Source organism: Halichoerus grypus, chromosome 7, assembly GCF_964656455.1.
Source record: "Halichoerus grypus chromosome 7, mHalGry1.hap1.1, whole genome shotgun sequence".
Lineage (NCBI taxonomy): Eukaryota > Metazoa > Chordata > Mammalia > Carnivora > Phocidae > Halichoerus > Halichoerus grypus.
In genome coordinates this window covers 142,299,022-142,313,234 of record NC_135718.1, presented here as the reverse complement: position 1 = coordinate 142,313,234, position 14,213 = coordinate 142,299,022, and the positions used below count along the sequence as shown (strand labels likewise).

At 39.0% G+C, this 14,213-nt stretch overlaps 1 protein-coding gene across 1 annotated transcript in view; it reads right to left on the bottom strand.

Moving 5' to 3' along the window:
- Positions 1-3,552: 3,552 nt before the first annotated feature.
- The window catches only part of SPATA17 (spermatogenesis associated 17), a 204,380-nt gene continuing 193,719 nt past the window's right edge, over positions 3,553-14,213 (bottom strand). Inside the window, exon 10 of the mRNA XM_078078373.1 lies at positions 3,553-4,035. Coding sequence (XP_077934499.1) covers positions 4,004-4,035 — 32 coding nt within the window. The 3' untranslated portion in view covers positions 3,553-4,003. The remainder of the gene's footprint in view (positions 4,036-14,213) is intronic.

Here is a 14,213-nt window from a genome sequence, read left to right as displayed (position 1 = left end):
TGAAGGCCAAAGCGACACGGCAGATGGAGAAGAACCAATGATCAAGTGCCTCTCCTTCTGAATGAATCCTTTCCCGGTAAATTTTTGTCCTTCCTTCTCGCTTGATTTGTACAAACAACTGGTGAAGAAATTGATGCACATATATGAAGCAAAGTTCACAAAGATTTTACGGTCTAGGGTCGTCTTGAGAATATTCCTTTGAAAGAGAGTCAATTTGTCAATATCCAGGTAAAGAATTTTTATTTTTATTTTTTTATATATTTAAATTCAATTAGCCAACTTATAGTACATCATTAGTTTCAGATGTAGTGTTCAATAATTTATCAGTTTCATATAACACTCAGTGCTCATCACATCACGCGCCCTCCTTAATGCCTCCTTTTCACCCAATGACCCCACAGACAAAGAATTTTTAAAGAGGCCTCCATAGAGCACTAAACTTTGGTTGCTGTTGTTCACTAATAAAAAAAGTTAACCAAAGAAAACTTAAAAAAAAAAAATACACCACATGTAATTAGCAGAGTTTTATAGCCAGAATTGTCTACCTCCCTGAACAATCCTTAGTTGACATAACGTTGTTGGCAACTTGACTCTCAAATAAAGTTTCTCACAAGAAGTCTTGATAACCAAGGCTGGGATACCGGAAATATATATCCTCTACCTGGGTCTGCTTATACTTTTTAGCTGGGGGCTTATTTGTGATGCTGAAAAGTGAATAGATCTGCAGGTCCTTAAGCAGATTGCCTGAGTTTGAATTCCACACTTGCAGACTTGGTAGCCAATCAGACTGACTTTCAGCACCTTCTGTGTTTCTGTACCTTAGTTTCTGTATCTATAAAAATGGCCATAATAGGGGCACCTGGATGGCTCAGTCAGTTGAGCTTCTGCCTTCAGCTCAGGTCATGATCCCGGGGTCCTGGGATCGAGTCGCGCATTGGGCTCCTTGCTCAGTGGGGAGCCTGCTTCTCCCTCTGCCACTCCCCCTGCTTGTGCTCTCTCTCCCTCTCTCTGCCAAATACATAAATAATCTTAAAAAAATGGCCGTAATAATTGTGTTTCTCACAAATACTTGCTTTAAGTTTAAATTGTGTGAAAAAAAATCTTAGAATAGCAGCATTCACCTTGTAAACACTCACAAAATGGTAGCAATTATCATCATGTACAGCCTATCATCAATCCCATCCCTTTGGTGGAGCTTATATTTTAAGCTGCCCGGCCTTCCCCAGATCCTGGAACCCAGTGACCTAACAATGAATCTGGGATTCTTGTGTTACTTCCCAGGTATTCTTTGCTACTTCTCAGATGAATTCTTTGCATGCACAACTAACTTATTATCTTTGCAAAACAGGGAAGTTTTAATTGGAAAATAAATCTGCATTTTATTCCCCTTCTAATGCAGTTTAAAAAATTTCAGCTGACATGCAATGCAGTTTAGTAAAGAGATGGGAAGTAAAATTACAGATGGAAAGTTAGACTTGGATTTGACACATTTAGAGAGTTGTGAGCTGGAAAATGCACTAACTACTTAGTAATGGGAAGCCATGTTCGTAGCAGAATCGGATTTAGAAAAAAAAAAAACCCACAAGATCCCATACATGGTCAAACAGCAAGTTGTTAGGTTTCCAGTACATAGAATGTATTTTTGAGGTTCACACAATGGTGGGAAGTGGATGTTTTGTGAGACAAACTTTCAGCTGGTACCCTCCATGCTATATACTATGTGGTACCCAGCCGAAGTTGAATGTTGAATGGTAAAGATGAGTAAAGTAGTTCAGGAGCAGAGAGGTGCCATCATATTAGAGAAAACTCAACAGAGATCAATAAAAATGATTAAGGGACTCAGAGAATTGATTTTTGAGAAAAGATTAAGAAAAATAAATGTGCAGTCTGACACATAGCCAAGGAGGAATATCATAACCGGGTGGTCAATGAGGTATACAAGGTATTCTGTAGGAATGGGGAGATAAATTCCCTCTAGCCTCTGAGGATACAGTCTTCTCCAGGAAGCGGTGGGAAGTCCCGCCACTGGAAGTACTGATAACTCAAATGGCCAGAGCTTATTGAAATCTGGTGGCAGGCTGCACAAGTGGGAAAGATGACCATGCATGCCTTTTTTTTTTTTAAGATTTTATTTATTTATTTATTTATTTATTTATTTATTTATTTATTTATTTGAGAGAGGGAATGGAGAGCTAGGAGTAGAGGCAGAGGGGCAAGCAGACTGTGTGCTGAGTGAGGAGCCCGACGCAGGGCTTGTTTGTACCACCCTGAGATCATGACCTGAGCAGAGAAGTCAGATGCTTAACCGACTGAGTCGCCCAGGCGCCCCAAGGTTTTAGTAACTTCTGGGAACAAGAATACATATGGTGGCAGGGTTGCAATTTCAACCAAGCTCTTGTTTTCAGGTTCTTGTTGTTCAAATGATCTCAGACCACATGATTAAAATTAAGGAATGACAAATAACTGTAGCGTACAACCTGATATGTCCCTGCCCTTAAATAAAAACATACGTATGTGTATGCATAAACACATCTGTAGTATAAATACATACATACAAAACAGATGGGTACATGACATAAGTACATATGTATATATGTAAATATATCAATGGACGTGTCTGTATTTAGTGATGTACCATCATTAAATGTACCATCCAAATTGAGTTAGATGACGATGGGGCCCCTTAGTGAATTACCTCTGTCCTTTGTTCTGGCAGTTTCCAGAAATGGCTCCTATGCCAAGTATGAATCATCTTTTTCTGGCACTGGAAAAGCTATTTTCAGCAGAGCCGCACTGCAGGGTCATTATTCTTAAGGCTGCATTATAGGGCATCAGAGGAAATGACATAATCCAACTCAATTCACCAAGAGTGGCAAGTGGAGGAAGCTTAAGGCTACATCATGCCACCTATATATTCTCCCCCAAAAGTCACAAAACTTAATACAGTCCCTGAGGGAGAAAATCTCTCTCAGAATAAATGAGGGGAAATGGCCTGAGATATGCCCTGCTGGTCTAAAACTTCCTTCATGTATTTACTGTAATAATGAATGTATATAATAATATACGTAAAATAATAGGACGCTCTTATTTATATTATAAAAATACATACTCAATGTTTGAATGCTATTTTTCACACTTTCCACGGAGCACATGAGATCTTTAATAACCATCATCATAATAAAATGCATAGGGGATAAAATGACTGTGAAAAAGCATCAGGGAGAAATGTTGACCTATGTAGTTTTGACGATATAGCCTCATTCATTGGAAGGTATTACTTAGATTTACTTTTCTCATTATTGGAAGAATGCAGGGGGTTAGTGTGCCACCTTTTCACCGCTCAAGGACTGAAAGAGAATTTGATTTTCCTCTCAAGTGAACTGTGTATTGGACTTCACAAAACAGTCTTCCTAACAGGCTTTTAGTCTTGCTATTCCTTGAAGAGGGCTTAGCGCCACTCAGCATGGATGAAGATTGGACTGAGTGGCCTTGCTGTCATTGGTGCTGCTGCCAAAGGTACGGAAGCCAAAATTTAACCCTGGACATACCTTTGTCATTTTTAATGCAGATTTTCCATCACATTTTTTGCTGTTTCTACAAGTGGTGTTATCACGGCATTGCTCTGCCCTGAAAAGATCTAAACGTGATGGTTTGTAATTAAAGAGTAGCAAATCAAAACAAAAGCAGCCATTGTGATCTAAAGTATTTCGTGCTCCAGGAGAGAAGTACAGTAATTATTCCGTGTATAAATGGAATTGGGAGGCAGGTCAAAGACAGCTAAAGCAGGGCTGTTGAATTTAGAGCTCAGAGCTAGTTTCCAGACAGCTTCTGAACCACCCTTGGTTTTGCTGATCTTCATTATTCCTATTTTTCTGAACCATATTGATACTCAAGCGGTTGGGAAGAATTAGTTACCTGTGGCTTTTACAGTTCTGAAAGTTTTAATTGTATTTACAGTCTCATTTGTCATTTCTTCTTGTTCTCCTCTATTCTTCAGCTTCCTTTATGCTTGCTTCTCTCCTTCCTCTATAATATCTAAAGTGGAGAACAAGTGAAGAGAATCGCAATAGAATTTGTAGATTAGAGGGAACAATATTGAGCCTTTTCCCCCTCCTCTAGCCCTCATGGCATTAAAATACCATTTCTCTGTTGTGTTTGGAAAAATAAATTATTTGTAATAACATCTTAAACAATTTGTTTACTTATACATGTACATATGTATTCATTTGTTTTAATTTTTTTATTTTGGAACACTTTTTAGAATTTCAGAACAGTCACCAAGATAGTGCAGAAAGTTCCCGGATTGCCCAGCTTCATCTAATGTAACGTTTTACATAATTGCACTACATTTGCGAAAACTAAGACGTTAACACTGATATAACACCGCTAAGCTACAGACTATTTGGAATTCACCAGTTTTTCCACTAATGCCCTTTTTCTATGCCAAGATCCAATTCAGGATCCCGCATTGCATTGATTTGTTATGTCTCTGTTGTCTCCTCTAATCTGTGATGGTTTCTTAGTCCTTCTTTCTGTTTCATACCTTTGACGCTTTAGAAGGGTGCTTGCTGGTCAGAAGCTTTACAGAATGCCCTTTATTTTATAATGCGCTTATGAGTTTGGGGGGAAGAATAACAGAGAGGTAAAGTACACATGGTATCAGGGAGTACATGGGAACAATATAATTTATCACAAGTGATGTTAATCTTGATTATTTGGTTATGGTGGGGCATATATGCCAGGCTTCTCCACTATCAAGTTACTATGCTTCTCTTTGCAGAGTCTACTCTTTGGCAGTGAGTCACTAAGTCCGGCTGACACAGGGGAAGGGAATTCCAGATTCTTCTATAACAAAGATTTGTTTGTTCTCCCCATTTACATACTTATATCAGCATGCACTCAGGTATACGTATTATTCTTTGGATTATAGTCCAATGCTACCATTATTACTTCGTTCCTCCAATCGTTCTAGTTTTGGCACCTAGGGATTTTTTCAGGTTGAATCCTATATTCTTTTGGCATGGTCTCCCCACCTTTTTTTCCATCCCTCCCTTACTCTTGTCACTAGAATACTACAATCCTGCAAGATGCTCTAGAGCCATCCTGTATTGCTTTGGCTCAAGCCTAGAATCAGCTATTTCTCCAAGGATACCTGGTTTCTGGTGTTTGAGAACGCTGTTTGAAAACCAAGATCTGGGCACTGGACGTGCTCGTGGCTACCGACATATCATTGCTTCTAGGCTGTCTCAGGAGACGGGGCTAAAATGATCCAGGTATAAACACATATCTCTATTGCTGTATTTATCTATTTGTATTTATGTTAACATAAATCATACTTGTATCTCCAACTCTAAGCCACCACACAGGCGTTATTCTAACCTCTCCTCCCTTCTGCCTGCTTATTTATAACTTGTTTCTCGAACATTGAGAAAGCTGGCTCCCATTATCTCCAATTTATTTACTGATTTTTTCAGCTCGAGTATACATGTAGATTAATTCCAGAACTGATAATGCATACACCTATGAGAAAAAAAAAATTACCAACCAGAGTACCTTGTTTATTATTTTATTCCCCTTTATCTTTACAGTGTCCAGTCAAAACACTATTTTTCCAGGGCGCCTGGGTGGCTCAGTTGGTTAAGCGACTGCCTTCGGCTCAGGTCATGATCCTGGAGTCCCTGGATCGAGTCCCGCATCGGGCTCCCTGCTCTGCAGGGAGTCTGCTTCTCCCTCTGACCCTCCCCCCTCTCATGCTCTCTCTCATTCTCTCTCTCAAATAAAAAACAAAAAACAAAAAACAAAACACTATTTTTCCAAAGTTAATTACATTGGCTCCTTTCCCTTCTAAAGCTTTCATTGTGCCATACTCTTATAGTAAAATAGGTACACTCTTCATTCTATCCTGGGATCATCAACATTTTGGTTTTTTTTTTTTTAGCTTGCACACAGGAAGGCTTACTCTTTGTTACATACAGTTCTGTGGGTTTAACAAATTCATAGTTATGTATCCACCAACATAGTAAAGAGAATACAAAAGAGTTCCATCACCCTAAAGATCCCCTGTGTGGCTGCTTCATATTTAATCTCTCTTCTTCCCCCATTCCCCAGCAACCACTGATCTGCTCCCATCCCTACAATTTTCCCTTTACCATAATGTCATATAAATAGAACTAATTACACCTAATTACACACTCTGTAACATTTTGGTTTTGCCTTCTTTCCCTAGGCAAAACACATTCAAGATTCTTCCATGTTCTTGCATGAATCAGTTAACACATCTTTTTTACTGCTGAGTAGTATTCCATTATATGGATGTGCTGTCCATTCACTTGTCGAAGGACATCTTGGTTATTTTCAGATTTTGATCATTATGAATAAAACTACAGTAAGCATTCACATACAGGTTTTGGGTGTAAACATGTTTTCCACTCACTTGGGTAAATATACTTACTCGGAAATAAATTCAATTCACCTGGGAACGGGATTGCTGGATCATACACACAAAAAAAGAAATTTTGCATTCCCAGCAGCAATGAATGAGTTCCTGTTGATCTTCATTCTTGTCAGCATTTGGTATTGTCACTCTTTATGGTTCTAATACTTCTAAGAGGTATGTAGCAGTATCCCACTGTGGCTTTAATTTGCATTTATCTAATGACAAATGATGTTGAGCGTATTTTCATCTGCCAGCTTTATTATTTTCCCTTGCCATCATTGTATCTTCTTTGGGGCAGTGTCTGTTCATATATTTTTTTGCCAATTTTTAAATTACATTTTCTTATAAAATTAATTTCAATAAATATTTCCCTATCAATATGGCTTCTTTTTTTGTAAATAAAAAGAAAACGTTTGTATATCTCTTTTACCCGTGGGGAATATATTCCAGTCAATTCTCATTGTTTATGGTAGTTATGTTCCATAAAGTCATCACAAACACTGAATGAGCAAATACTGAACCACTGCTCCTAGCGGAAATATGTACATATACATACATACCTCACATAATTTATAATCTTAAATCCTAAAAACAATTCATTCTGACAGATTCTGTTTTATTTTACGAAAGGGAAAAGGAAGTTCTGAAGTGTTAGGTACTTGATGGAGGTGTTGCAGCGACAAGTACCAGAGCTGGACTTCAACCCCCCTGGGCCAACTGGCCCCAGGGCGGGGCCTCCTCCCACCACACCACCCCCTCCAGTCAGCTCTGCCCCAGCCGGGAAGGTGAGCGCCGAGCAACCCAAATTTTTCACCACTCCAACCATGTCCACAAATGGGAGTGAGAGAGCTGATTTGGGGGTTACAAATAGATTTTAGCAGGTAGGCGAATTCACAGATAAAGAATCCGTGAATAATGAAGATGGACTGTACTTGGGAAGCTTCTGGAAACCAACTCAGTCAAAAGATGCTATAAAATAGTTTTGACTCAGCGCCTTATCTTGAAGAAGGCATCTACATAGGGGCAAAGTGTGAAAAAATATATACCAATCTCATTCTTGTCCATCTACTTTGCCTCATGGGATTCCACATACTTTGCATTAAAAAACATTTTCTCAATAATGAAAACTATGGTTCACTCTACTGCATACAATGGAGGATCTAATATAAATATATTCAAGCACTGTATATCTAACAGGCGTCTGGTCCAACGTGTCAAAATTCACATAGTTGAAGGGTAAAGACACTCAGAGTGTCGCCCACGACCTGCCTCTGTAGTCACGGTCTCCTGTTTAAAGGAACTGCTCCAGCTGTCAGACGTTACCCTCCTGGCTTTCTGAGCCAGGATGCCCCAGATCTTTTCTTTTTCCTACAGCAGACCTACATCTATTAGTGGTGGAGTGACTGGGGATGACTCAAATGCACAGAAGCTGACTGATGGAGCATGGTGCATTCCTTAATTAAGCAGAAGCTACTAATAAAAATGAACTCACTGGATGATTTGTGGGGTCCTGGCCACACAACCATATGTGCCTCACAGCAGTAGGGAACAGGAGTGGCCCCCAGCTAGTACCAGCTTAGAATGGAGATCCTATTTTGCTGTAAAAGGGGGGAAATCTTTGTGGTCCCTTCCGGCTTTGCAGAACGAAAACGGAGAGGACCTGGCATAACAAGTTGCTGGTATTATTTGTTAGCCTCTGGCTTAGGGGCTCTGGTATTTGCGCCTTACTTCTGCTCGTCCCCTCCAGGAAGCCAGGACTGGCTGAAGGAGTTCTGCTTAGTTTCCCCGAGTGGGGCCGCATGGAGGGAGTAAGAGGGGCAGGGACAGTGAGGGCCTGGGCCACCCGCAAAGGGTGAGCTGGTGAGTATGTACTTACTTTGCTGCCTTTTGAAGAGTTTCAGCTAATGTATTCCATGGAAAGAGCACTCTGTTTGTCCCGAGACAATTATTATTCCAGAGAAACTCTACAATGTGGTCAGATTACATTAGCCTTCTCTACTTCAAGGAGCTCCTCCAAGCTCACTTCCTCTATGACACCATCCTAATTAAGTGCCTGCCCGACACAGACATTTGCTCCTCTGGCTAACACCCCGGCTGACACGAACACGCAGTGCTGCTGTCTGGTGGGCTGCCCTCCATTCCTAGCTGTTCTTACTTTCTCTGTTGTCCTATTTGTGGACCAGAGAAGCTCAGCGCCATTCGGGAATCAGTCATCTCCACAGGAAGGTCTTAGACGGTAGGCTCTGGGCATCCATATTGTCAGGCCGACCTTCCCTGACCCCCTACGTCCCCATTCCAGCCCTTCCCCTTTACGTCTTACTATTGAGCAGCTCTCACCCACTGTACATTTTACTTCTTCTTTATGGTCTCTCTCCCACTAAAATGTAAGCTCTGTGACATCAGGAATTTGGGTTTACTTTCATCTGTACGATACCCCCAGCTTGCAGAACAGTGCCCGGCATAGTAGACAATAAATACCTCTTGAATGTAATTAAAAAAATGTCCTAGAGTAATTTTTCGAAGGCAGAGGATACGCCTATTTAGTTTCACACTATACAAGTTCTTGCCATGAATGGTCCTTTAGCAAATGTCTCCAGTGATAAACATGAGGATCTGACTGTCATTTGTGGTGGCTGCCAAATATTTAGAGCAATAGACCTGCTGGTACTGCTCATGTCAGAAAGAACAGACTTTTCTGGTTTGTTTTTTCCTATCCAGATCCTTTCTTCACAGTGAGATCTTCTGCAAAGTCTTCTACTGACTCTCGGATTAAAAGGTACATGGAAATCAAAGCCCATCAATTTTTTATTCCAACCTTAAGATCAGGCTACCATCTGGCTGCTCAGAGCTCAAAACAGTTGGTGTCTGGAAGAAGTCATGAACCCCCACTTCATGTTAACATTGTTTGGAATAAAGCTCCATTACTCCCTTCCTTCCTTCCCTCCCTCCCTCCCTCTTCTTTCTCTCAGTCCCTTTCCCTTCTTTCTTTTTTTTCTGTATGTTGGTGGCTAAGGAACAATACATATTCATACATGCTGATGAGGTGGTAGATCTGATCTGACATGGCCTCTAAAGAGCAGGCCATTTTCTTTACAAAGGTCACATTTCTTTTAGTGCACCTATAGTGAACTTTCAGATATTTCTGACTTTTGTTGGACTATACTTTTATTATTAAATTTCTTTTGCAAAGGGATCAGACAACACATGTTTCTTTAGTGTTTATTATAGAAAGGGCACTGTGTTAGGGGCCAGAAAAAGAGTCACATATGATCTTACCCTCTTGACCAAAAATCAAGTATTGAATTTTATTTGAGGCCCAACAAGTATTAAAGAGGTAGACTCAAACAACACTAGTAAAATACTTAGCTTTGAGGGGCTTGTAGTCTTGGTAGGAAGCTGAGAGTTGCATTCAGAGCAAGAAAACAAGAGCAATACAAATTGACTGCGGCAGTTGGGAGGGCTACTATTTGAAGTTCAGGATTTGGAGAAGGGAAAGCGCCTACATGCATGACACTGCATGCAGGGCACTTTAGGAGATTTCAAAAAGTATAAAATATGGTCTATGGCATTTACTACCTTATACTCTAAAAGATAAGATGACCTAAATAGTTGAATTATTTTTGCATAATTTACTCTATAATGCAATGGACAGAAGACATGAATAGACATTTTTCCAAAGAAGACACGCAGATGGCCAACAGACATGTGGAAAGATGCTCAACATCGCTCCTCATCAGGGAAATACAAATGAAAACTACAATGAGATACCACCTCGCACCAGTCAGAATGGCTAAAATCAACACAGGATACAATAGGTGTTGGCAAGGATGCAGAGAAAGGGAACCTTCTTAAATTCTCAAGCTACTTTAAATCCATTGTCTCACACTTAACTTGAATTTCTTAAAAGAAGAAGATAGAGAAGAAAGAAAAGGGAAAATGATGAGTAGTACTTCTAGACATGGAAGGTTAGTGTATTTAGATTCAATGAGGTAATGAGGCCATATAAAGAGAGCCATGGAGAAAAAGATACCGGGACCAAAGTGTTAAGACAAAGTTTTTTTTAGCTGTGCACGTACTCCTAGTTATCCAGGCCGACTCATGCTCTAGTTTTATAGGTAGTGTTCACTGCTTCTCATTTTAAACACCACTTTTTCTTATTTTTTTCTTCTTTATTATTGAAATGTAATTGGCATACGGTATTATATTAGTTTCAGGTGTACAGCATAGTGATTTGACATTTGTATACATTACGAACTGATCACCCCAATAAGTCCGGTTCCTATCTGTCATCGTACAAAGTTAATGCAATATTATTGATGGCATTCTCCATGCTCTACATTACATCCCCATGATTTACTTATAACTTGAAGTTTGTACCTCTTGATCCCCTTTGCCCATTTGGCCCACTGCTCCTCTTTACCCCCCAAACCCCTTTGCTCTGACAACCACCACTTTGTTCTCTCTGGATCTATGAGTCTGGGTTTTATTTTGTTTTGTTCACTTGTTTGCTTTGTTTTTTGGATTCTACTTATAAGTGAAAGGATACAGCATTTGTCTTTCTGTCTGACTTGATACATTAGTATAATACCCTAAAGACCATCCATATTGGTGCAAATAGCAAGATTTTATTCTTTTTTATGGCTGAATGGTATATAAACTGCAATGAACATAGGGGTGCATACATCTTTTCAAATTAGTGTTTTTGTTGTCTTTAGATACCCAGAAGTAGAACTGCAGATAGTTCTATTTTTAATTTAATACAAACTCCATATAATTTTCCACAGTGGTTTCACCAATTTATATTTGTACCAATAGTGTATAAGTGTTTCCTTTTCTCCACATCCTCACCAATACCTGTTATTTCTATTAGTTTTAATAGCCATTTTGACAGGTGCAAGGTGATATTTCATCGTGGTTTTGACATGCATTTCCCTGATGATTAATGATGTCAAGTATCTTTCCATGTGTCTTTGGAAAAATATCTATAAACATTCTCTCCCTGCTTTTTATTCAGATTATTTTGTTTTGGGTTTATTTTGTTTTGTTTTTGGTTATTGAGTTGTCTGAGTTCTTTATATATTTTGGACATTACCCCTTATCGGATACATGATTTGCCAATATATTATCCCATTCAGGAGGCTGTCTTATCATTTTGTTGACAGTTTTCTTTACTGTGCAGAAGCTTTGGTTTGAGGTCGTCCCATTTACCTATTTTTGCTTGTGTTGCCCCTGGAGTCAAATGTGTTGCCCTTTGGAGTCAAATCCAAAAAGCATCGCCTAAGACTGATGTCAAGGAGTTACTGCCTATGTTTTCTTCTAGGAATTTTATGGTTTCAGGTCTTACATTCAAGTCTTTAAGCCATTTTGAATTAATTTTTGTATATGGTATAAGATAGTGCTCCAGTTTCATCCCAGTTTTCTTAACACCATTTATTGAAGAGACTGTCCTTTCTCCATTGTATATTCTTGCCTACTTTGTTGTAAATTATTTGGACATATATGCATGGGTTCATTCCTGGGCTCTCTATTCTGTTCCACTGATATATATGTCTGTTTCTATGCCCATACCAAACTGTTTTAATTACTATAGCTTTGTAGTACAGTTTGAAATCGGATCATGATACCTCTGGTTTTGTTCTTCTCAAGATTGCTTAGGCTATTTGGGGTTTTTGTAGTTCCATAGAAATTTTAGAATTGTTTGCTCTAGTTCTGTGAAAAATGCCATTAGGGAATGCACTGAATCTGTAAACTGATTGTGTAGTATAACCATTTTAACAATATTAATTCTTCCAATCCATGAGCACCAGATATCTTTCTATTTATTTGTGTCTTTTTCAATTTCTTTCAGCAGTCTTTGATAGTTTTCAATATACAGGTCTTTCACCTCCTGGGTTAAATTTATTTCAAGGTATTTTATTCTTTTTGATGCAATTGTAAATCGTCTTTTTTTCTTGAATTCTCTTTCTGGTAGTTTGTTATTAGTGTATAGAAATGCAACATGTTTTTTCATTATTTATTTTGTATCCTGCAACTTTACTGAATTCATTTATTAGCTCTAACAGTTTTCTGGTTTATGGTTTTCTATATATAGATCAAGTCATCTGCAAATAGTGACAGTTTTACTTCTTCCTTCCTAATTTGGATACCTCTTATTTTTTTGTCCTTGTCTAACTTCTATGGCTAGGACTTCCAATACGATGTTGAATAAGAATGGTGAGAGTGGGCATCCTTTTCTTGTTCCTAATCTTAGAAGAAAAGTTTTCAGCTTTTCACCATTGAGCATGATATATTATACATGGCCTTTATTATGCTGAGGTATGTTCCCTCACTACCTACTTTGTTGGGAGTTTTTTCTTTTTTTTAATCATAAATGGCTGTTACATCTTGTCAATTGCTTTTGCTGCATTTATTCAGATGATCATGATTTTTAACTTTCATTTTGTTAATATGGCATATCATATTGATTAATTTGCAGATGGTGAACCATCCTTGCATCCCAGGAATAAATCCTACTTGATCATGGTATGTGATCCTTTTAATGTATTGTTGAATTTGGTTTGCTAATATTTTGTGGAGGATTTTTGAATCTATGTTTATCAGGGATATTGGCCTGTAATTTTCTCCTTCCTTCCTTCCTTCCTTCCTTCCTTCCTTCCTTCCTTCCTTCCTTCCTTCCTTCCTTCCTCCCTCCCTCCCTCCCTCCCTCCCTCCCTCTCTCCCTCCCTCCCTGTCTCCCTCCCTTCGTTCCCTCCCTCCCTCCCTTTTTTCCCTTCTTCTTCTTCTCTCCCTCCCTCTTCCTCTTCTCCCCACTCCCATCTTTGTGTCTTTGTGTGTGTGTGTGTGTGTGTGTGTGTGTGTTATCTTTGTCTGGTTTTAATATCAGAGTAATCCAGGGTAATCCTGGTCTTGTAAGATAAGTTTGACAGTGTACCCTCCTCTTCAATTTTCTGGAAGAGTTTGAGAAGAAGAGGTATTAAATTTTTGAATGTTTGGTAGAATTCACCAGTGGAGCCATCTGGTTCTGGATTTTTGTTTGTTAGGAGATTTTTGATTACTGATTCAATCTCCTTACTAGTCATCCTTCTACTCCGATTTTTGTTTATCTTTTCAAAGAAGTAGCTCTTAGTTTCAACCCTCTTTCTTATTTTCAACTGATTGCATTGTTAATTTCTGAAAGGCAGGCACCATGATAGACTAGCTTATTTCTAGTATGATGAATAAGTATGACTCTTCTCACAATTGGGGACCTTCTCTTAAACACAAAGTTGATATTAAAATATGTCACTGGAATATGAAAATAGGGAACTTTTAGGGGTGAAACAGGCTCTAATCTTCAGCAGAAACTGGAAAAGTGGGGCCCTGGCCACTGCAGAGGCCCAGGGTAAGTCTATTTCTGCAGAGACCAATTGAGCTCTGATTCTAGAAACTCTCCAAGTGTCCCTCTGTTCTTGATGTCATTTCTCAAGTATACTTGCCATCTATTCATCTGCATGGCAGGGAGATTTCTCAGTATAGGTTAGGAAATTGACTTTTTGCAACAATTCTATCATATCTGAGTCTGGGCAACATTAGTTCTCTTTTCCAAGGCTAATTAACCCCCTGAATAAGCAAAGCACTGAGAGTCCCACCTTCCTAGAAGGCAAGTCAGGGTGCATGGTGAAAAGATCATGGTCCTTGGAGTTCAGACAAACCTAGATTTGAGGACTGGTTCCACCACTAATTACGTATGGCATCTTGAACAAATTGTTTACTCTTATCTGCAAAAATGATTATTATG